Source organism: Cotesia typhae, unplaced genomic scaffold (assembly GCF_013202065.1).
Source record: "Cotesia typhae breed Kobodo isofemale line unplaced genomic scaffold, CoteBio_Ctyphae scaffold_152, whole genome shotgun sequence".
NCBI classification, from domain to species: domain Eukaryota; kingdom Metazoa; phylum Arthropoda; class Insecta; order Hymenoptera; family Braconidae; genus Cotesia; species Cotesia typhae.
In genome coordinates, this window is record NW_027423776.1 from 5,149,144 (window position 1) to 5,172,881 (window position 23,738).

A 23,738-nucleotide genomic window follows, 5' to 3' on the forward strand; every position below is an offset into this window, starting at 1 on the left:
AGGACGATAAACTTAATATATAACGGCTTCATTAATAAGAACTAATGACTCAAGCTCCACACTCGTGCGTTCGGCATCTGCGAACAGATCACTTGGTATGGATTCCACAAGGGATTCGTGCTTAAGAAATTTATTTATATATATATACATATATATGTATGTATATTGTGAATAAGGATACATATGTGTATATTAATGCGGTATGTGCTTTATCTCTCTGAGCTTTTACTTCCTCAGACCATACTACCGAATTCAGCATTTATATTCGTTAGCAGACGACGCGAAAATTGCCCTCGATGAATTTTAAGTTAACGCGTAATCAGCTAAGATGAGAGAGATTTATTATTGCGTGGGGTTTACTCGTTTTACTCTTTTGGATTATAATTATTTTATTTTTTATTATTTTTAAACATTTTTATAAAAGGTATGTATATATAAAAGATTACTCTTTCATCAGATTTTTTTTTTTATAAAATTTTATTCAAAGTTTAAATTTAAGATTCTATTAATACTTTTGAATTTTTTTTTAATTTCAGGCTAAAAAAATAAAAAATTTTCTACTAAAGGGAAGTTATTCATTTCGATCCGATTTTCGAAAGTCAAGTTTTTATCGGATCTCCACGTTCTGAGGTCCCAGGAAGCCATTCTGACAATTCCCGCCGAGGTGTCCGGCCGTGTGTGTAAATAAATTTTTGTCGTACGGTTTCTCAAAAATGAATCAACCGATTGAATTCTACGAGACGTCATTCGAAAAGATTTATCAAAACTTAGATCTGATTAGATTTGAGAGTTAATCTCTCGTGCCACTCTCAAGAAATTTAAAAGAAAAACCAAAAAAAAATTTTTATTTTTGTTTTTTTAAAATAACTTTTAAGTATGCGGAAAAATCATAATAAAACCATGTATACATTTTTTGTGCTTAAAAAACTGCGTCAAATGCATTTTCGAAAATAAAAATCAGTTGTTCAATAAATACATTTTGAGCTCGAAGAGCTTAAAATTTTAAAAACGGTGCTTTGAGCTTGAAAAGCTCAAAAATTAATCAAAAAAACTCATTTTAAGGCGCTTGAAATTCAAATTTAGCGGGAAGTTCTAGGGTTGGCCTGCGCGGTCAACTGATTTCCAGATTTTTTTTAGGATTTGAAGACTTGACGATTTTTAAATACACGCAAGTTTCTTCATTGATGAGTAGAAAAAAATAAAGGACCATGCAATTTTTTAAAGTGCCGAAAAGCCGGTTCTTGTCACTTCCGACCCCTTCCGGGGTTCTAAAATGCAACAAAGAATAGAATGAGGTTTAGCATAATTTTTTATACTCGATTGAGAGTATCCTGTTTTGGACTTGGAGAATAACATAAGTCGGAATTTGTGGTAGACCTCAGCAATAGAAATTTTTAAAATTTAAACACTATAAGAAATATCTAGAATTAAATTTTAACAAAAATTATATTAGGATTATAAATTTATTGTCTAACTTTACATTACGAATTATTAAAATTATCTTGAATAATTTTTTCATAATCATAAAATAAGAAATAGGGACTGAGTCTTTAAATTTTTAAATTTATTCAATCCTAAAAAATGTTCGAGAATGAACACATGTTTGACGAAAATTAAGTTAGCCGACATTTAAAAATTTTAAAGATTTTTTTTCATTAAAAAAATAATTACAAAAAATTTTTTAAAAAATGCATTTGTAGAAAACTTTAAAAACTGTAAGAGCAATTTAAAAAAAAAATTATTTTTTTTTAATTTAATTAGTAAAAAAAATGCAAAAATTTAAAAACGTCGGCTAACTTTAGTATCATAATTTTATTTTACTAAAAACCTTAAAATAGTCATAAATATAAATAAATAAATAATGAAGTTAGCCGACATTTCAAAATTTTTAGAAATTTTTTATTGAAAAAATTTAAAATATAAAATTACAAAAAAAAATTTCATATGTAAAAAACTTGAGAAACTATAAGTGCAATTTTTTAAAAATATCTTTTTAGTTGTAATTTAATTAATAAAAAAAAAATCAAAAATTTTTAGACGTCTGCTAACTTCAGTGTCATACTAATATAACGTAAATAGAAAATGACACTGAAGTTAGCAGACGTCTAAAAATTTTTTTACTTTTCAAGTGTTTTACATGAAATTTTTTTTAATATCATTTGATTGAAATTTTTTTAATAAAAAATTTCTAAAAATTTTGAAATGTCGGCTAACTTTATTTTCATAATAAAAAAAATAAAAATCTAGAAGCTAGGCGATCCATATCAGTAAATAAAGTAGTTAACTATCATCCACAATAATTCAATTATATTAACGCAATATGGGGACGTTTAAAAAAAAGTAACATCTGTTGTCTGTCGAAAATCCACTAGCACCCCGAACCCTAATCCAGCAATTTTTAAATTCCCCCTAAATCCATTGAGAAAACACGAGCGACCGCCGCGCTCCCATTTCTCCTGTAACCGAGTCTTCTTCTGGTATTCTTGAACTGTGATTGGGCCCTTCGGGCAGCCATTTTGCCGCGCGCAATAATACATTCGTCCCTTGGCAGGTGCGCGCGCATCCGGGAACTACTTTCAGCGCGTTTGAAGGACAATAGATGCCCAGACGTGTTTTGTGCGCGGTCGTGCTCGTATAAATTTTTACCTCGCGACCCAGTGTTTATATTTCATTTATTTATTTATTTATTATTATTTACAAACCCAAAAAGTGCTCTCGTACCGCGAGTCGCTTTTGCCGATAAGACAATCCGATTATATGCGTCTATTCGAACAGTGTTGGTGTAGTTTGTCATTGTTTAAATATAACGAATTTTTATAAATCCATATCCCAAAAAAAAAAAAAATAAAATAAATAAGTAATAAATAATAAATAACAAATAATAAATAATAAAACAAAATATCAGAATTGATATTAAAATTGATTTATTTATTCGAATGTCTAGATCCTGGTGGTCAAATGACGGATAGTGAGGCAGCTGAACGTTGCCACGGTGTACCCGGGGTTTGATATGTGTTTGTGTGTGAGTGAAAAATTTTTCATTTTTTTATTGTGTGGATAAAAATATAATGAATAAACCCATCGGCTTTGCAACAATGGAGCGACGAAATTATTTGGATTACAAATCGTCACTGGTCATACAATTTACCCTGCTGTTTATCATCTCTACTTCAGTGTCATCAGTCTTCGGTGAGTGGTTCCATGCAATATTATTATCTAATATAACTTTAATTATTGTTACTAATTTATTATTATTTTTAAAATTAAATGACAGACGCTGCTGCTAAGCAACAGGTAATTTAAACACGCCGGCGCCGATATATTCAAATAAACGCTTGCGCTCTACTTTCCACAACGGCAATTACTTAAAACTATCAGCACTACTTGGTGTGATTACCAAAAAATATCATAAAATGTTGATAAAAAATCCACGGAGGACGGAACCATGTGTATTTTGATCGTCAGGGCATTAGTATTCCCCAGTTGCGTCCGACATTGCTGGGCCTACATGTTAGGGACTTTTCTAAAAACATTGGGTCCTTGACAAGACCGGCTGCTGCTACTGCTGTTCACTCTGCTCTTCCTTTCCTCTTCAATACGACCCCAGTCTTTTTTTTCCTTTTTTTATAAGTGTGTGTATACATATATATTCATATACATATATATGTGTGTGTGTGTGTGTGTGTGTGTGTGTGTGTGTGTGTGTGTGTGTGTGTGTGTGTGTGTGTGTGTGTGTGTGTGTGTGTGTGTGTGTGTGTGTGTGTGTGTGTGTGTGTGTGTGTGTGTGTGTGTGTGTGTGTGTGTGTGTGTGTGTGTGTATACAAATCATCATTTCCATTTCCTGCATGTGTTACTTTTCCCAAGCTCGGAATTTCGTCGGATGAAATTTGTGTGAATTATGCCGATCATTAACAAAGATTTTTGTTTTAGAGTAGGAAATGTTTCAGATAAGGAGTGATAATAAAAATACACGTGGTGAATGGATAGTCGGGGTTCTCAACCAACAACAGTGCGAACTTTTAGTTGACGATCACTGAGGGACAGGTGTCCAACCCCACTTTCTAGGAAGCGTCCTTTTCCCTCATTCTCAGCTACTCTGCTACGAGTACATACGAATACGAATGTTAACTAAACGTCTCTGGTCTTTGCTTCGACATTTCGTGATCTGACACTTCTCTTCTTTAGACCGGATGCCAAAAAATAATAATCTTGGGTTCATACTTATATTTTTTAGATTCTGATGGATTTCATGAATTAGAAATTATTTTACTCTTATAGTTATTTTTTTTAAGTAAAAAACGCATTTACATTGTTATCTGTGAATAAGTGCTTAATGCTTCTTCAAAGAATTTAAATTTAAATATTTTTTTGGAGTCTATTAATTTATTCATTTATGATACTAAAATCAGGAGTCATCAGTCAATTTTTTAATTTTATTTAAAAAATAAATTATTACATGACATTAAAGTTAGCTGTCACTGGACAATTTTTTAATTTAATTTTTTTTAACATATAAATTTGCTTCAAAAAAATTATTTTTAAAAAATTGCATTTTTATTTTTTTTTAAATTTCTAAATGTCAATTTTTTTTTGCCATAATTTATTTGTTACAAGAATTCTTAAAATTATCAACTATCTGCTTAGTTAATTTTCATAATTATTATGATGTAAAAAATTTTTAAAAGTTTCACTTCACTGAGAAAAAAAAATTATTTTTATTAAGAAAATTTTCTTTATACAAGAATTAATATTCTTGAAAATTTTCAAGAATACATATTCTTAGCTCAAGAAATTATTAAATTGATTAAAATAATTTTTACTTAATTTAAATCAAGCTATTCTCTTATTTATCTGGTATTTAAAGATAAATATTGATACTCTTCTCTTCAGAAATTAATAATATAATATTTCATCGTCATCGAGTTTCTTGAACCAAGAAATTGTTAATTGAGTAAAAGTATTTTTTTTTCTCAGTGTTATAGAAATTTTTAAAACAATTGATGCAATTTTTAAAAATATTTTCTTGGTACTAATTTATTTTAAAAATAAAACTAAATAATGGTCATCAAGTGTTTGATAATTCTAGCATCATTGTTTCATTAGGTTCATAATCGACTAGCAAAGTGTAAAATTAAACCTTGCTTTGTAATTTAAATTATAAATGCATCGGATGGCGCAACTTGCACCTGGACTCGAGTTCGGAGTAAGATAAAGTAATATAAATAAAAATGATATCTACTCTGCAAGAAGAAGAAAAATAAATTAGATGAATAATCTGAGACGAAGAAATAATTTAGTCTAATCTGCAGTTAAATGTGTACGTGGACTATAAAACGAGATCATTTAATTGCAATTCGTGCATTCTGAGAAATACTATTGCTGTTATAAGCATATATGTACGTAGGTCTATAAATGTAGGATATACATGATAGTAATAGTAAATAGAGTATGCGAATTCTCTGGTTAGGTATGGTGGTGTGTGATGGTACGAGGGGAAGGAATGAAGGAGTCATGGGTTACGTTGTGGTAGCCGCTCCCGAGTACGAGAGCTGGCTCCTTAGATCTTTCTTATACCCGTACACTTACATTAGACAAGCATGCACTAGACTCTTGGTGCTCTATACGGGTATAGTAAGGATTAGCTTTTCGTCGTCAGTCAAGTTCTCAGGCTTTCTCTTTACTTCTCTCCTTAGAAACCGATCCTCTATATCTGCTGCTCGCAAACTACTATACACTCTACTGTTCATTCTATTCGGTTTATGTTGTGTTAGCTGCTGATATATACTAAAACTCGGCATCGACTAAAATCCTGTACTGGTGCTTTCACACGAGACAAGGAATCAAAGATGATTATGACGACGACTTACAATCTGTCGCCTTTTATTAAATCCCACTATTCCATTCATTAGAACTCATTTATTTTATTTCGTTTTAGAGTCTTCTATCGCTTGGTAAAACGTGGGAATGTTTGTTTCATTTAAATTCAATTACAAATTTAAAAAAAAACGCAAAAAAAAAATAAAAATTATTTTAATTAAAATACAAATTTTTTTTTTTGAAAATTGAAAAGATAAAAAAGAACATTGAAATAATTTTAAAAAATATACAAACAATCTTTTGCTTTATCACCATCTTCTTTCAACAAACTATTTTCTTTACTCGAAAGCCCTGTATTGATAGTGACTTATATTGACAAAGATATTTTATAGCAAACGTAATAGAAGTAGCCATTGTACTCACTAGTATTATAGTATTATTAATATTATTATTATTTGTATATTATCTGGGCATGTTGTGGAGTAAGTGCACGTACGGTAGGATACGACCCGACCTGAGAATTATTAGGAACGGTTTAGAATAAAACTCAACAGGTATAACCGGTTGCTGTTATATTATGTTGATACCAATAAGAAAGCCTCGTAAATTTCGAATTGATTTCAAGTCCACCTATGGATAATATACCCTACACTAGACGAGTTACCCATAGATATTCCCGTGTATCCTATCAACTACCAGCTTTTACGACTCCATTCCTGTATTTAAATAGACTGATACTTACAGACCTGTAATTACGAATTACTTATGAGATGATCTATCAGTATTCGTAATTATTATATGCGACTAATTTATTGCTCTGGTGTTTAAACAGTTTAAAGCTTATCACCAATTTTTTTTTCTCATTACATTCCACTTTTCTTCAATACAATCCTAATCCATAAAATTGATAAAATATTCTCTATAATTATTTCCAATAAAGTGCTGATAGTTTTAGTCAATTGTTTCAGTGATTTAAAAAAGAGATCGGTCAAACATTTATAAATCCTTTTATTTTTAAGTTGGCAATGCGTAATATTAAACTCACAGATGGTGCAGCGACAAGCGCGCAAAATTTAAAACTCAAAATAAATTTTTTTTGCTGATAAATTATTTCAGATTACGGCTTTAAAAAAATTAATTCAAGGCAGTGTGATAAAATATTAATTATCCAGATTGAAAAATATTCTGTAAAAATAAGTGTAATAATTGTTTGAAGCGTATGATGTGTATGTGTAATGTGTGAGCTGAGATAAGAAGTCAGATAGGAGAGTGTAGAGGTAAAGGAGAGCCGGTATCTCGCGGCATCTGCTAACTAAAAGGGCAAGATCTCGGAGGGGTGGTTGGTGGATCTTGGATGAGCCCCCTTGCCTCTTGCCTCTTTCATCTCCGTTGGGCTCTTTCTCTACCCTTCAATATAAACGGACATTTGCATTCGTCCATCTTGAAGTGAAGGATACTGGGCCTGGAGAAGAACAAGATGAGGATGAAGAATAATGCATCTGTCTCATTCGTTAGTTTTATCTCTTTCTTCTCTTATATATTCTTTATCCATTGAATCTCGGTTTTTCATTCTGTCTGTCCGCGTCTTTCACTCCAGACTCGGAGCAGAGGATCTCCAGTTGGATATCTCTGGATGGGTGCTCCTCTGTCCCCTTCTACCTTGAGGTTTGCGCGTAAAACCGCATAATTAAGGACCTTCACTGGCAAACTGAGTGGGCACACGTCGATCCGTCGTTGTCGTTTCGTAGTCGTCTTACCGAGTCCTCTACTTCATCTTCTTCTGGTGCTGTCTCCCTTTATTTTTATTTAAAAAGTAAAGATTTCAGTCTTAGTCTGAATCCAAGAGCGGGCTGATGGGCTTTGCTCTTTATCTCACTCGATTTATTCTTACTCTCGTTCGATATCTGGCAATATACTTGATACTTGACGTCGGAGAGCCCATTCGAGTTGAGAATGAGAGCTCTCGAGCTTCCTCGTGCTATTGATGCTCCCTGATACTCCCGATACTTTGATGTCTCTTCCTTAAGAATTCTTATTCTCGCTGAGATCTTCAGCTTCTGATCCTGATGTTCCTTCTTATTCTCCTTATCCTTTTCCTTCTTCTGGGCTTGTCCAACTCCAGATACTTCCTTTAACCCTCAGACGCCAGAAACTCACTGCCCGATCCAGAAGAGTATCCTACGAAAGGATCAAGGATTGTGCCGTCAGTCAGACCACGGACATCTCGGCGCCCCCTTATAAACTCAAACCATCCTCTGATTTCAAGACTAAGATCCTCAGATTTACTATACATTCCTTCTGATTATACTCCCGATCTCGTGGGACATTTTAACTCCGACTTGCTGCTAATAATTTTTACTCTAAGAATGTACTTTCGGATATTTATTGCTTCAGATCTTTTTTTCAATTGAATTATTTTGAAATTTTTTTTTTTTTCGCTCTGGCAAATTATTTTTTTCAATGGAACATTTCAATCGTTTTTGACTTTTAACTAAAATATTTTAAATTATAAAATTTTTTTTGTTTGATACTAAAATTCTGACTAACAGACAAGATATATGAAAAAATTGACAAGGAACTTTTTTGTAAAGTTAAATTTCCTACAAAAATGGTTTCTTATGTTTTTTTCGTATTTTCAATATTTAAACCAGAAATTGAAATTTTTATTCTGAAACCAATATAGTTTTTTTAATTATAAAATTCTGACTTTAAAATTCAAATTTTGACTAAATGATAAGAGTTGAGGTAAAATTGACGAGGACCTTTCTTCTAGAAAATCAAATTTTCTACGAAAAAGCTCTCTTATCATTTTTCCGTATTTCCACTATTAAACTCAGAATTTCGATTTCAAATTTGAAAAAATCAATTTATTCACTGAAATGATACGTAATTGTGACTTGATACAACAAATGGCTTCTATTCAAGTTCCCAGATTTTTCTTAATTCTATCAGTCTCCAACACCGTGATTAAGAAGCCGTACTGACACTATAACTACTGTGGGAATATTTAACAAAACATGTGGATTAAATTTGACGATTTTATAGCTGAGTAATTTAATCGAATACGATATAAATTATCGTCCTACAGACTACAGGGCTTCTCTCATCCCTTGAGGTCAATGATGCGACGTATCCTATCGATTAATCACAACTTAACTCGTGTTGTATTACTTACTAGCTTTTATTTTCATCATCATTGATAAATGGCGCAAGGAGGTGTATGATCTTAAGCTTTTGCTGTTAATGTTAAATATATACTTTATGTGTGCTTAATTCAATTACTTTGTATAGTATTAAATCCATAGGTATGTATAGGAAGCGCAAGAATTTATCGGCTTAATTTTTCGGTTCAGATACAACAAAAAAAAAAAAAAAAAAAAAAATAAGTGAAATTAAATGTTTAGTTTTAGTCAAGGTGTGGTGCATATGTGGGAGGAAAACAAGACATTTTGCATCGAGTACATAGCACTCATGGGCTCATGGAGCGATAATTAATTTTTCACGCGTTCACTCACCAGGGCAAACAGTTCCGTGACTTTAACTACCGACACGGCCCGTTGGGTCATATTACATGCTTGCACGACGGAACGTGTATAACTTTGTTTAGTTTGAGTCGTTTTTTTCACTAAATTAATCTTTTTTTATTTATTTATACGTTACGTGCTGAAATTACCGTCAATTTTTTTATTAAAAATTACTACTCAAAGCTTACGTAATATTCTATAAAAATTTTTTTATTCAGAGAAGAAAATTTTTTTGACTTTTAAGAGTTTATTTTTTAGACTAAAAGCGCTTTCTGTCAACTCTAAAACTTTTTTTTAAATTGATAGTGTTGAAAAATTTTATTAAAAAATTTATTTTTATTGAAAAAAATGGAGAAATAAAATATTAACAGATAAAAATAATTTTACATTATATAATAATTTGAAATTTTTGAATCTAATTGCTCAACATTAAGAAAATAACTTACTCAAATCGTCGCTTTTTAAAAAAATTTTTTTAAGCCAATTAAATATTTTTTTTCGCGTCCATAAAAAGAGTTTAAAAAAAATGATTTATTCCAAAACAAGATTACAATTATTACATCGCAGAGTAATAAAATTAAATTGCACGCAAAAATCACATGTGTATCATCCACATAACCAAAGAGATCTTCGTACAGTAACTCGTGATAAAATCAAGATTTGTTATCAATTTTCTATAGAAGCTAAAGTCGGTACCCCAGTGGCTTTCATTATATTTATTCACCTTTTTACATCTTGAGATATGTATTATATATAATAACAGAACAGAACAAAAATTTTTACACTCCCGCATCCATGTTAACGAATACTCTTACGGATTATTTGCTTTGTAATTGTGTTTAAAATTCACTAAAAAATAATATAAATAGAAAGACCCAAAGGATCAGGTAAATTGTGTATGTGTATATATTTATATAGAAGAATTTGTAGGATGAAGATGGAGAGATACGGAGTACGGAGGATCAAAAAATTACACTGGAATAGAACGGATGTGGACATATCGGGTTACTCCGAAGACACCATGGCTTTACCTCATCCGTGTTATATTATGTACTGTGTTATGTGTGTATTGACGAAAATTACACAAAAACGAGCGAGACACGCGAGCGATATCTTGAGAATTATGATAAATAAAATGAAATCCTTTGTCTTTTTTAGGACTATAACATACAATTTTTTTTTTTTTATTTCACAGACAGATTCTATGAAAGTTTTATAAAAAAATAGCGTAATTTATTTAACAAATTTGACTATTTATTCGAGTAAAAAATTACTCCTTAAACGAGCGTTTAGATGCAAAAAAAAAAAGGTTATTGAATAGACCAATAGAACGTCTGAAAAAATTCACACCGTGATAATTGTCTAAATTATATTAAGAACTATGTAAGTAAATTCTAGATTTTTGGTTGGTCGAAAATAATTTTAGTTACTGCCCATGAAATTGTTTTGTTAAATTTTTTCCGCCAATAGAAACTCCGGACTCTTTTAAAAAACTAATAGTTATCACAGGCCTGCTAATAAAATTTTTTTTCTGAGTAAATTCTATTTAAATTTAAAAAAAAAATTCGTGAAATTTTTTTTATTTAAAAATTTATTTTGTTTTAAAAATTTTTTTATTTTAAATAATTTCAAATTAAAAAAAAATTAATTGATGTTCAATCAACTATTTTCTTTAATTAAATAATTAATAATTAAATCGTTGAAAGACAGAGTGTTGTTAATTAATAAATCATTAATGAATGAGAAATTAATTGTAACAATAATTAATTGAAACCTCTGAAAGCTATTGTCTAGGAGTTTAATTACACTACAAATAAATTATGCAATACATAAAACAATGAATCGACTCGCACGTTATATGAATGAATATAAACATAACTATCTATAGATTATATAAAGCGCGGAATAGAATAAGAATGTCGATTTATAACTTGAGGTGATCTTACATTAGAATGAAGTTGCGTGGGCGTATGACAATCGCGACAGTAAATTTTTAATTTATTTCCCGGGTGTACAATGCAAGAATATATTAATAAAAAGGAATTATACATTAGACATTACTGAGTCGATTGTATGTATTAATGCCTATAGTCTACAATATTGAAAGATGATTTATCGTATTAGCCGTTCGAATTTATCCATATCCATATCCACATTGCTAGTACACGATAAAAATAATAATAATCCACAACAAAAGAAAAAAGTACTAAACAAAACGATTGAATATTTATGGGATAATCGAAACGAATGTTTAAGAGTGGAGAAACGAATGAGAGGTTAAATTGCTTGCCGATTTTATGGGCCCGATCGATTGGCCAAGGTCTTCGACACCATAAAAAGGGATAAATGATTAAACCTCTCGTTCTATCTTTTATTACGTTATTATTGTTATTGTTCTTTCTGTTAGTAGTATTTTTGTGGTACTCTACGCCGGTAATAATACATTTAATGTACATACGAGATATTTGTATGCTAAAGTGTATTGTACCGAGCTGTGAGTTAATATGATCGATAAATCACTGTAAGTTCGTAAAGTAACGCAGAGATACGTATTATATCAGTATGACCGCTTTATGTTTCAAAACTTTCGATCCCGATCGACTCATGAGTCATTTATTCGAAGTATGAGCCTCTGATCAGTCTATTGACTCGCCGATTAACCTCACAAACCAGCCTAATTTAGTTTACCAATGATATTTTGCCTCAGAACTAGACAATTGGGAACGAAACGCGGGGAACCATTTCTGCGCATGCGCGTGGGTGGTTCAGATCTGTTTACCAATTTAAGTTATTAGAAGCTAATTAATAAAAAAAAGAATTCATTTTTTTTTTAATTTTTAAAAAGGATATGAGTGTTTTATGCTTTTCAAAGAGTTTTATGCGTTTCATGACAATTTTATATAAATTCCTGAGTTGAGTTGAGGAATAGAAATGTATCTTTTATTACTTTCTTTCTAACCGGTAACATCATCTTTTATCTAGCTTCAAGACCATGGGAAGTCTTTTGCACAATTTCCGTAAAACCGTTATTTTATTTTATTATTATAGTGATTCAGTAACGCGGAAATATACAATAGCGTTAATATAATTCGGTCATATACATACATTTATGTATATATACTTATATATTTTTTTTTAAATTAGTTTGCAAGGAAAATATTTTTTCTTTGCTTTACTAGATAAACATTGATAAAATTTATTTTCTCAGATTTTTTAGATAAGAAATTTTACTTCATACCTTTAATAAAAAATCGTGAAATAAAATTGTAGAACTTTTTTTTTTTTCATAAAAAAAAAAATTTTTATAGCTTCATCAAATCCCGGTGTGGTAACAAATGATAATTTTTTTCATGTACGTGACTAGAAATATCGGTCTTATTTTGTCGGGTCTAGGATAAAATTTTTTTTATTAATTAACGTGGCAAGAGTATCGGTATGTAAATACTCGGAGGTACGACTTTTAAATAAAGAACTGTTCTGTCCGGGTGTCCTGTCTGTTTAAAGTCCTTTGTAGCTCCAACTATCGATTGCCAGGTGTTTCTCGATAGGGCTCGGGAGCATGACGAGGCCCTGGGGTCCGCTCGGTCTCTCTCGAAAGGTTAAAGGGGTCGCAATCGGGTGTTTTTAGACCGGTTAGTATACCAATGTTTTGTGTACAAGTTTATGGGTGTGCAGTGTGTAGTTTGTTGTATGCGGTGGAACTAAGACTGGTTCGTGAAAAGGGTACCATACGGGGGCCCTTACCGATCGACGCCTTAGCCCGAAGGCTTTGCATTTCCTTCCCAAGGTCGTACGTGCAGTTTCGTTGATCCTTTATTATAAATTCAATAAGGAATTTTAAGTATATACGTACACACTTTGATACAATGAATTCTTCATTCTAAATTCGCATCTGATATTTTGTGAAAATTGTTGGATATTAGGGTTTTTTGAATTTGAAATTAAAATTGTGGATAAATGACGAGACATAGACAAATTGATAAGAAATTTGTTTATAGAAAATTAAATGCCCTGTAAAAAAGGTCTCTTATTATTTTTCTATATCTTTAATATTTTAGTCAGAAGTTTTAAAAATAGTATTTTTTTTTGCTCCAAAAATTTTAAGAATATTTAAATTCAAACCAACTAAATAGTAAAAAATAGTAAAAAATTGACAAAAACCTTTTTTTTGTAAAGAATTAAATTTTCGACCAGAAATTAAATCCAGAATTTAAATTATAAACAACTGTTATCCTCATTGAATTTATTTCAATTTAATAAATATCAATTGCAGAAATAGATATTTCTACAATTGATACTTGAATGATAATTACAGATAAAATATCTATTAGAAATATTTTTAAAATTTCAATCGTCAAAATTACTCTAAATAAAAAATTTTCAAAATTTTTAATTTACTAATAACAACTTATTTTCAACAATCGCCATCGATAATAGCACCTAAAGTAATTCAGCTCAAATTATTCGCGTGAGTAAAAACTTTATTATCTTCGGACTTAAAAAAGACAAATTCTATAAAATTTCTCCATAGGCTGTACAGTAAGAAATTGATAAAAACGGTGGATGAAGCAAGTTAGTGCTAATTGAAATGGAATCTCAGGACTATTATCCGGGATGATCGTAACTGAAACTGAAATTACGTGACGCTATTGGCATAATAATGTCCAGATTAAGATAGATATAGATATAGACAGAGAAACAGCCTTTTGATCCATTACCTCTTACCCCGGGGGATTTATATTAGTAAAGACTATAAAGCTTGTAGCTCGGTTACAAGTTTGATCGCTCGACATTATCATGTACCTAATTATTCTTCACCGGGTACTCAGACGCTACCGTAATTACCTCACGAAGAGCCTCAGGATGTACCTGCCTGTAATGTCCTCGCGGAGAATGAGTTACAAAAAGTCCTTATAATATAAAACAAAATAAAATAATGTATAAAAAAAGAATTATTATATACTATAGTGACCGAGAGCGAGTAAAAGTCGAAAAAAATTTATTACCGAAAAAAGTTCAGACAACCTGGAAATTTACGACCGCTCAATGACCTCCCACTAAACTCCATCGTATAAAGTGTAATAAAAGGACTTTCATTGATAATTAAATCTCAATTCATGAGGTGTCTTAAAAATTTTTTTAATTAAAATTTCAATTTTTATCAATAAAATTATTTACGAGGTTTTGCGCCATTACAATTTAAAAAAATTTATTTTCATCAGTCAAATTTTAAAACAAATTTTTTAACTATATTTTTCAGTAATTAATCCAAAAATTAATAATTCCGATAATTATTTTATATTTTTACAAACAAATTTAAGATTAAAATTTTTATAAAAAATCAACCATTTTATTTTTCACTAAAAAACAATAATTTAAATTTTTTCCCGCCAAAAAAAAAAATAAAAAATTGATTATACATAAAAAAAAAATATTAATAAAGTTCGAGTTCACTACCATCTATATATCAATTTTCATGAAAATGTTAATCAATTTCGTATAATCCCTTGATAAAATGTGTCGCAATAATTTACCTTAAATTATTAATTAATTCTAGAGAGCCGTTAATAATTAATTCAACAAAATATTTCAATAAATTATTAAAAAGTTAAAATTAGGAAAAAATATAAATTTAAAGAACAGCCGTGCGAATCGTCGGTGACTAGAAGTTACACCGTTAAAGGTCAGTTCTGTGATTGCGTAATTAGCAGTAGAGCGTATCCAATATTTTCTACAAATACATTAAGATACATTTATATAGTTAATTTATTTATTTACATACAAGCTCTTAATATTAAATTTATAAATTCACACTTATATTTATACTCTTACTCTTACTGCTATCGTATCATGTCCTGATAAGTGCAATAAATAACTTAGTAATGTTGGAGCTAAATGTAAAAGCCTGGACTGAAGGTCATGAAATTCCAGTCGCTGTTTTCCGTCTCGAATGTCAAATGAAATTGCATTTAAAGGAGCTTATATGGTCTACATATATAAATACAATATATAAATATATAAGAATAATATTCTACAGGGATATAAATATAGATATATATTCAGAATACTGCTCGTAAACCTGCATATGATGTAGGGAAACGTTGACGGCACGTCTCGCACCTGCCGTTAACCGAGAAGCAACACAAGAAAACAGTATTTCTCGCCTAACTTCTTTTTCGCCTCTTATTATTCTCTCCTATACATATAAAATACATTGCCATGTTCCTTTTCACCTTTAAGCTTTTTATTCTTACTTGAATTGAGTCCTTTTCTCAGTAACCCAACTATCATATTCTTGCTCAACAAGCTCATAAAATTAAATAACTTTATAACAAAAAATATTTATAATTGTCAAAGTTATTTTAAAGAGATGAGAAATTACATATCTGTCGTAAAATAAAATAAAACAATACATATACGTATATTATATGTATGTGATTCTAACGGGGTTTATTTAGTTTATTACATAAGATTTTTTTTTTGCAGTAGAAGCTTATGTATTAATATCTAAATAAACTTTAATTACTTTCGCAGAAGTATTTGTCAGCTGTAGATGAGTATTGTGACATTTAAGACCCTCGTTGTATTGTGTTGTATTTTATTTGAGAGAAAGATTAATTGTATTTGATTTTAGTTGAAACGTATCAAGTCACGAAGAGGAGTGAGTCAATTAATTAAGAGATTATACGATTTTGGGAACATAAATACATGAGCGGTAGACAAATTGGTGACAAAAGAGACCGCAATTGAAGTTATTGTTTATTGTGAAGGGAACAGAGTTCATTAGACTAACGGGGTTTTATTTAAGCTGTTTTGTTCGTTTCGAATACGTGAACTTTGTATCACAATGTGGATTAGGTCGGTTGTCTAATTAGAAGTTTATTATTTGAGAATTTGTATGTATATAGGATTAGAAGTAAGAGTTTGTAATAAAGTTTCGGAAATTTAAAATTTTAAATTGAAAGTTGAGTTTTTACTTGAAAAAATGCAATTTTGGTGTAACTGTAAAAATTATAAGTAAAGAATTTAATTTTTAATGTTAATGTTGATATTACAAATTAAATGTTTTTGATTCAAAATTGAAAAATTAAGTTTTAATATTAATTTTGAAATTATAAATTAAAAATTTGATTTTACTTCAAAAAGTCACATAAAAAATTAAATTTTACTTAAAATTTTGGAATTCTAAATTAAAATACTTTTTTTATACCTTAATCCGAGGTTCAAAATTTTTATTCAATTTTTCCATATTTAACACAAAGTCAGAATTTTGAAAACTTTTTTTAATTTTCATTTAAAAACAAAAAAAATTTAATTTGATATTTTTATCCTAATGAAAAAATAAATTTAAAAAATAAAAAAAAAAAAATTACTAGTTATTGATAACACAAATCGAAAACAGTAAAAAAGAAATATAATTATTTTTTTCTGCGGTAAATAATATTTCGGAGAGTCTCAGTATTTTTAGCGGGTGATTACACCGGAGATTGAATCTCAGAAGCAATAATTTGAATGTCGTTCCGGACTTTTCTCAAATAACTTAAGTCGTGCGCATCTGCGGACCGAACTAATTAACTTCGCGGTTAGAAGAGTGTCCCTTTGCATAATTACGCGGTTCGTAATACAGCAAACCCGTTCTGTTGGACTCCCTCGAGCCATTGTTCTTCGCGGTTACCAGCCATTTGTTCTGCTGTTTGTCTTTTTATTTTATTTCATTTTTAAATATTTATTTAACTTTCTATATAATTTTATTAAATTACCCGGAGGATTAAAGAACCTTGTATTGCACAGAAAAACTTCAATGTCAGTAAGGGAGTCTTCAGTATCGAGGGGTTCTTCCTGAGGGTAGCTGGTATAGGGGTTGAGACCTCCCGGCTTCCGGTGTTGGAAACTTTAGTATAAACTGCTACACTCCAGAATGTCTTAACATAAAACTATGCGCTGCTTAGTAAGCGTTCAGTTGTAATGGCAGCACTTAAAAGGAGCTCACACATGTCCGCACTTTTGACACATATGCTCGACACATTATTTACATTTTTATTTTAAAAAAGTTAAAAACTCAAATTGAACTTTTAAACAGCCGGCATTTTACAGGCAATTCAAACGCTGATGTTTAATTTTTTAGATAAATTTTTTTTTGAAAATAATGGCGGGGAAATTTTAAATAAAAATAATGGCGGGAACATTTAAAATGAAATTTATGACAATAAATTTAAAAGTATATGGGAACGTCGGAATATCGAAGGAGATAAATTTAAAAAAGTAAAAAGTAGGTAAGAGGACAAAGGAGTCTTAGTTTACTCGGAAGGATCCGGGAATATGTAAGAATGAGAGTAAAGAAACGGCGAACGGCCAGTACGGAAAATAAAATAAGCAAAAAGAAGATCTTTGGAGTATTATATATCGGATAGAAGCTGAGGTCGAGTAAGTTCTCTATAATACTCAGCACAAAGATCGTTTGAGAGAAGAAAATATCGAATGCTTATACCTACTCGGTAGCATGATTTTAAGCAAGATTATTTCTTGCCGATTCTACATCGATCGTACATTAGATTTCTATCTTCATTTTTGTTTAAGATATTTTTTTACTGGAGATTGAATTTTGTTTCTTTAACTTCAGGGGGTAATTACGCTAATAAGATAATGATGATCTATAGATAAATAAGTTGAGAAACTTTAAAATAAACCGTGCGATTTTGTCCAGAAATATTGTTCACTCTGTGAATATAAAATCGGTTGAAATTGCGTGTGTCATGTTATACATACACATTAATTAATATATGTTTACATGGATGTTATATGTGTTGCGGCAAATTAAGTCTCGTCGGTCGTTTTCCTCGGGAAGAATTAAAATTAATTACGAATTATCGGTCCGCGTAATTACATCGAGACAAGACACGTGGGAGAATCGCTCAAAGTTTCAATGTTTTAGTTGTAGTTTGTAGTTTTGTTTATCGTATGTATAATACTAGGTCAGTAACCTTTACTTCCAAGTTTTTTATAGTTCATAAAAAATTTTAGGTCTAGTTCTTCAATAAAAGTTTGTAAAAAAATATGAAATTCAACAGTAACTCAATGAGTTGATTTGTCAATAAAACCTTTTTTGTAATTTATTCCTTAGCAACTTTTTTTGAAATTTTATTTTCATTTTTATTAATTCTTTGATGCATTAGTTCTGAAAATCTTTATTAATATTTATAATAATTGATAATAATTTTCAGTAAGTACTTTGCAATAAAAATTGAATCATTATAGACTCTACAATTCATTAATAAAAAAAGAATTAAGTCTTGGTTACTTTTCCAAACATCATTGCAAGAAAAACATAATTGAAAATCAATTTTTTATATGAGATGTTTTTGTCGTGACTCAATTCAATGTCATGTTTATTTATTTATATATAATCTTGACGTTTCTCCCGACATCTTACGGCGTTTCATAACATCTAATGATGTGTTATGACGTCTAATGATGACTTACGACTTATAATGATGAGTTATGATGTCATACCTTTGTAAATCAAACAATATTAATTTCAAAAATTCAAATAAATTCAAAGTTCATTAATGATTTGATGCACCGAAAAAAAAAATTTACGTGAATCAAGTAATTAATTTTGAAGAAGTTCATCTTCTTGACTTGAGTAGAAAAATTCTTAAACTAAGAAATTTTTATTGGTTTAAATAAATTTTACTTCATTCAAGAATTTCTCTTTTGATTCAAATTAATTTTTTTTTTGTGTGAAAAAAAAAATTTTTCATTCCATATTTTAATTATACAACAACAAAAATTTCTGTTTAAAAATCATAAAAGCAGTCAAGAATTTGTGATATGATTCATAGTCTTGATTATTGTTTTAAACAAATATTTTGAATATTGACGTTGGACAAACAATTTGATATAAATCAATTATCAGTCTCAAAATTTGACTACCGTAAAAACTGAAGCTCTTCCAGTATAAACTGAAAACAAAACAGCTTATTTTATTTGCCGCGTAATTTTAGGTGATGAACATCGTAAGCACAAATAAAAAACGACGTTAAAAAAAAATTAATAATAATAATAATAAGGATAATCATAACAATAAGAGAAATCGAATAGGGAGCGAAAGAGAAAACCAATATACAGTCCGTTAAAAATTTCAAATAAACCGTAAACCATTTCGGCAGAAATCAATCGCGTGGCTCTTGTTACCTCCAATTTATGGTCTTGACTTCTATCCGTGGATCTTGTTAACCCACCTCATTTTTATTGCATTCTGCCATTTTTTAATTTTTATTTCATTTTATATCATTATTATTATTTGTACATTCATACTCCATGCATTAAAACCTTCCATAGGCTTAATGCTCCATGTAATTTTCTAAGTATTAAATTACACATTAGCATCACACGAATTATCCAATAGTCATTTCAATTGATGTGAGTATTTTACAAATTGCTAAATAACCTTTTTATTGCTAATGCCGAAGGTAATAAATTAAATAAAATGAAATCATTGGATAAAGTCATCAAATTATTTTCCATTATAATTGTTCAAAAATTCATTATATGTATTTTATTTTCTCCGTGTAAATTTTTTTTTTTAATTTTATTTCTTTATGATGTTATAGTATAGAAGTAAGACTCATCAGTGATTCGAATGCCAGCACGCACGATCACTCATTCTTTAGCGTGTATATACGTAAGTCGAATGGAAGCTTGAATAAAATGTCCGCCGATGTAGCAAATAATTCAATAATAAAATGAAATGAAATAAAAAGGCTGTATTTTCCCAGAGATAAATATTTTCATACTGGTTAGTATTTTTCCCGAGGAAGGAGGGGTGTTTTATGTTGCTCGAGAAGGGATAGAATTTATATATATATATATATATATATATATATATATGCTACATAATATTGTAAAACGGAATAGAAAAGAAGTAGAGGGCTCGCTCGCATAGCAGGGTGGTGTAATACTGCAAGGTGGTGGTGTTTAGAATGAGAAGAAAAATTAAAAAGGTCAGCCGTCGCCACAACCCACTGGCAGATGTTCTGTTTAAGTTTTACTTATGTGTACTTCTACTGTTATGTTGATGGGTAGGGATGCATTTATGGGTGTATGTAGGTGTGTTTATGTATGTTTGAGCGTATATGAGTGTAAGGTTGCATTTATGGATGACACCCGCGCCCTTAACTCTATTGATGAAGACCAACGGCCACTACTTATACGTTTTATTATTTGGTATCAGGTAGACGTTTATCCGTACTTAGGTTCTGATATAATCTGATATATAAACAGCTGCAGATAGAGGAAATTTTTTTCCACGGTTTGGTGAAACGCGATATTCCATTTGAAAACTGTTTGGAGAAAGTTAAAAAATGTTTCTTGAAAAAATTTGGAATCGAAGTTTTTTTCAAATTTATTAATATTCTTTATTTTACAACAACAAATTAGCCAATTTATTTTTCCGTAAAAATCGTGTTTTTCCCTTCAAAGTGTTCTAAAAAAGTGAAAAATTGAAATTTCAAAAAACCCTCCCGACGTTACCTGGGGAAAATTATTATCTAACGAATGAACTTTCATTTTTTCATTGCTAATGATCCAGTACCAAGTTATAAAGGACACTGCAATTCTACTTTTTTCCGAGACACGTTCAAATAATTGCTGCCATTGCCGCATTTTTTAATATTTTTTCTTAAAAATTTTACATAATATTCTTCGAATGTCATATTCTACTGTACCGTTAGTTTTAATGAAGAGATTTTAATTGCGTCGTCACAAAAAAAATCTCAAAACCATGCCTTTTTTTGTAGGAATTTATGATTTTGTATTTGGAAGGAATTTAATTTATTTAGAAAAAAAAAAGATAAAAAATAATGGTGTAAAATTTTAAGTAACCATTTTCACACCATCAATATTTACACCATTGTATCCTCGGGAAGTCCTGGAATTTCGGGTTAAAAAAGTTGACTTTTTTTCTGAAATTAAATGAATAAAAACACTGGAGGGTGTACGAGGTGTAGAAAGCAAAATAATGTACGAAAAAAAGGATGCCGAAATAGGACATAAATTCGTGGAGAAACTGGTCCGTAATGGCCATTATAATACAATAGGGCCCGGTTCTTGCATTAGTCTTCCTCGTGTTTTTTATTCCCGTGTAATGTACTTCTCTAGATTTCTTTATACTGCACTCCTATCTTCAGCACAACATAAGTTGGCTCTCCAAAAAACAAAAAGGCCCAATCCAACGCGACTAAACACAGAAAGGAGATGAAGAACAAAGGGAAAATAAAAGTACAAGAGATTGCGAACGGGACCTGCTTCGTTTGGGGTTTGTTCAGATATCCTTGGTCTATTTTTTCATACAATGAATAATGATTTACTCGAATTTATTTAAACCCATTAAATTTGATACTTTGATTGATTTCTTAGAGATAAATTTTTTTATTTTATTTTATTATTTTTTTTTTTTTCAATTTCTAATTATTATTTTTTATTACTCGGATAATTGAGTGTTTTTTTTTTGGACAATAAATTTGTTGGGTTGCGTGTATGCAAACATGGAATGCATCTAAAAATGTTTCAATCCACTGTATAAAATATTTTATAGCGACATTCGCTAACGAACTACTAGAAAAATAAATTGGATGGATGAGTGTGTGATAAAGTGAGAAAATAACTCGTAAATTGCAATCATGCGATAGCTGCAAAGAAACACGTAGCATTTTTTTACTATTTTCAAATAAACTTGAACTCTAGGCCTAATCTGGGCTGGGAAAAAAAATAATAATAACTCAAGATTTATTATTATTGTTCTCATTCATTTTTTTAACGAGCTTTTATTTTTACAAAACTCCTCTCGGTAAGAATGAGAACAAGGTCTTGTCAATTTTCTTAAAACTATAAAATTTAAACCACGCTTCCGAGGTTTACAAGCTGAATCGTAAACTTTGGCTTACAACTTACAATTGCGGATACGGAGGGTTCTGTAAACTGGATATGGTGTTCGCTTAAATTATTTCTTAGTTTTAAAAATTTATTTTGCTAGAATGTTTTGAAGTAATGATTGATGATCTCCCTGAAGGTAGGAAATAAAACCCATTTTTAAACCATTCTTCTGGACAACATGTAATAATGTAAACACGTATAAAATTGTTTAAGACAGTATAAAAAAAAAATATATGTATATATATATATATATATATATATATATATATATATATATATATATTTTTCAATTTTAGTTTTTTTTTTGGTGTGAAAACAAACGCAATTTTGTTTTATTGATGATTTTATAGCTGAAAAGTAAACTTTCAATTGTGTTTTATTTTTTCATACTTTGGAGGTTGAAGTAAAAATAGTTTATATTACAAAATTAATTATTTAAAAAATAATCGATTTAAAATAAAATTCAATTATAAAAATAATAATAAGCTGTTTTTTTGAATTATTTTCATTCTTATTATTTCAAAATTTTTATGAATTCGTATTCTGTTATTAAAATTTTTTTAATTAAATGATAATAATAACAATAATCTCGTAGTTATCTAAACCAAACATTTTATTATCAATGGCAATCAGAATTCAACTAAATTTTCATTTTTTTATGAAAAAAAAATCAAAAATAAATAAATGTATTATTAAAATCATAAAATACTTAAGCTCATTGGAGTGATAGAAAATTAGCAAAGGCTTGTTTTTACAAATATTGACAGCATTTGATGTAATAAAAATGATGATATCGTGAACGACAAAATATTTAACGTCGATTACATAACCTAGGAGCCTTATTTAGTCGTTGAGACATTTTAAAAGTAATACGATTCCACGGAGACACATTCTCTTCATATCTGATGACTTTAAGTGAATTTAAAAGGAGAGAAAACAACACGAAAGTACTCGATATGTCGTGCTACGTCTTCCACTTTTTATTATCATCTCGGTTGATCCTCTGTCCTCTTGTATCGGTCACCCTAATACGAGTAGAGTATCAAGTTTAAATTGAATATGTGCTTTTTGTCTTATCCTGTCTTCCACAAATCCACGAGAATTATTACAGATCAATATAATGCGCTCAATTCCACTAAGTAATGCAGGAAAATATTTATCATTTATATCGACAGTAGCCGGCAGCTGTCCTTTCTTACAGACTATTATTACCGTTTCTCAAGCACCCATTTTACGACCGGTTTTAATCTTCACATTCGTTGACAAAAATATCTTTTATTTCGACAAAAAATAAGGATCAGGATAATAATTAACGAAAATAAACCAAACGTAGAATAAAAAATGATGTAATATTTATAATTAAATCACGCGTGCCGATGGTCTTTCACAATATTTTAATCATGTATCATCAGGACACGCATGTGATACCAGAGAATAATAAGAGGCGGCAACTAATACGACTAA

At 29.9% G+C, this 23,738-nt stretch overlaps 1 protein-coding gene across 2 annotated transcripts in view; it reads left to right on the forward strand.

Moving 5' to 3' along the window:
- Window positions 1–2,620: 2,620 nt before the first annotated feature.
- The window catches only part of N (neurogenic locus Notch protein), a 137,548-nt gene continuing 116,430 nt past the window's right edge, over window positions 2,621–23,738 (forward strand). For both annotated transcript variants that reach the window (XM_074255991.1, XM_074255992.1), the window contains exon 1: window positions 2,621–3,189. In XM_074255991.1, the coding sequence (XP_074112092.1) occupies window positions 3,069–3,189 (121 nt within the window). In that variant the 5' untranslated portion in view covers window positions 2,621–3,068. The remainder of the gene's footprint in view (window positions 3,190–23,738) is intronic.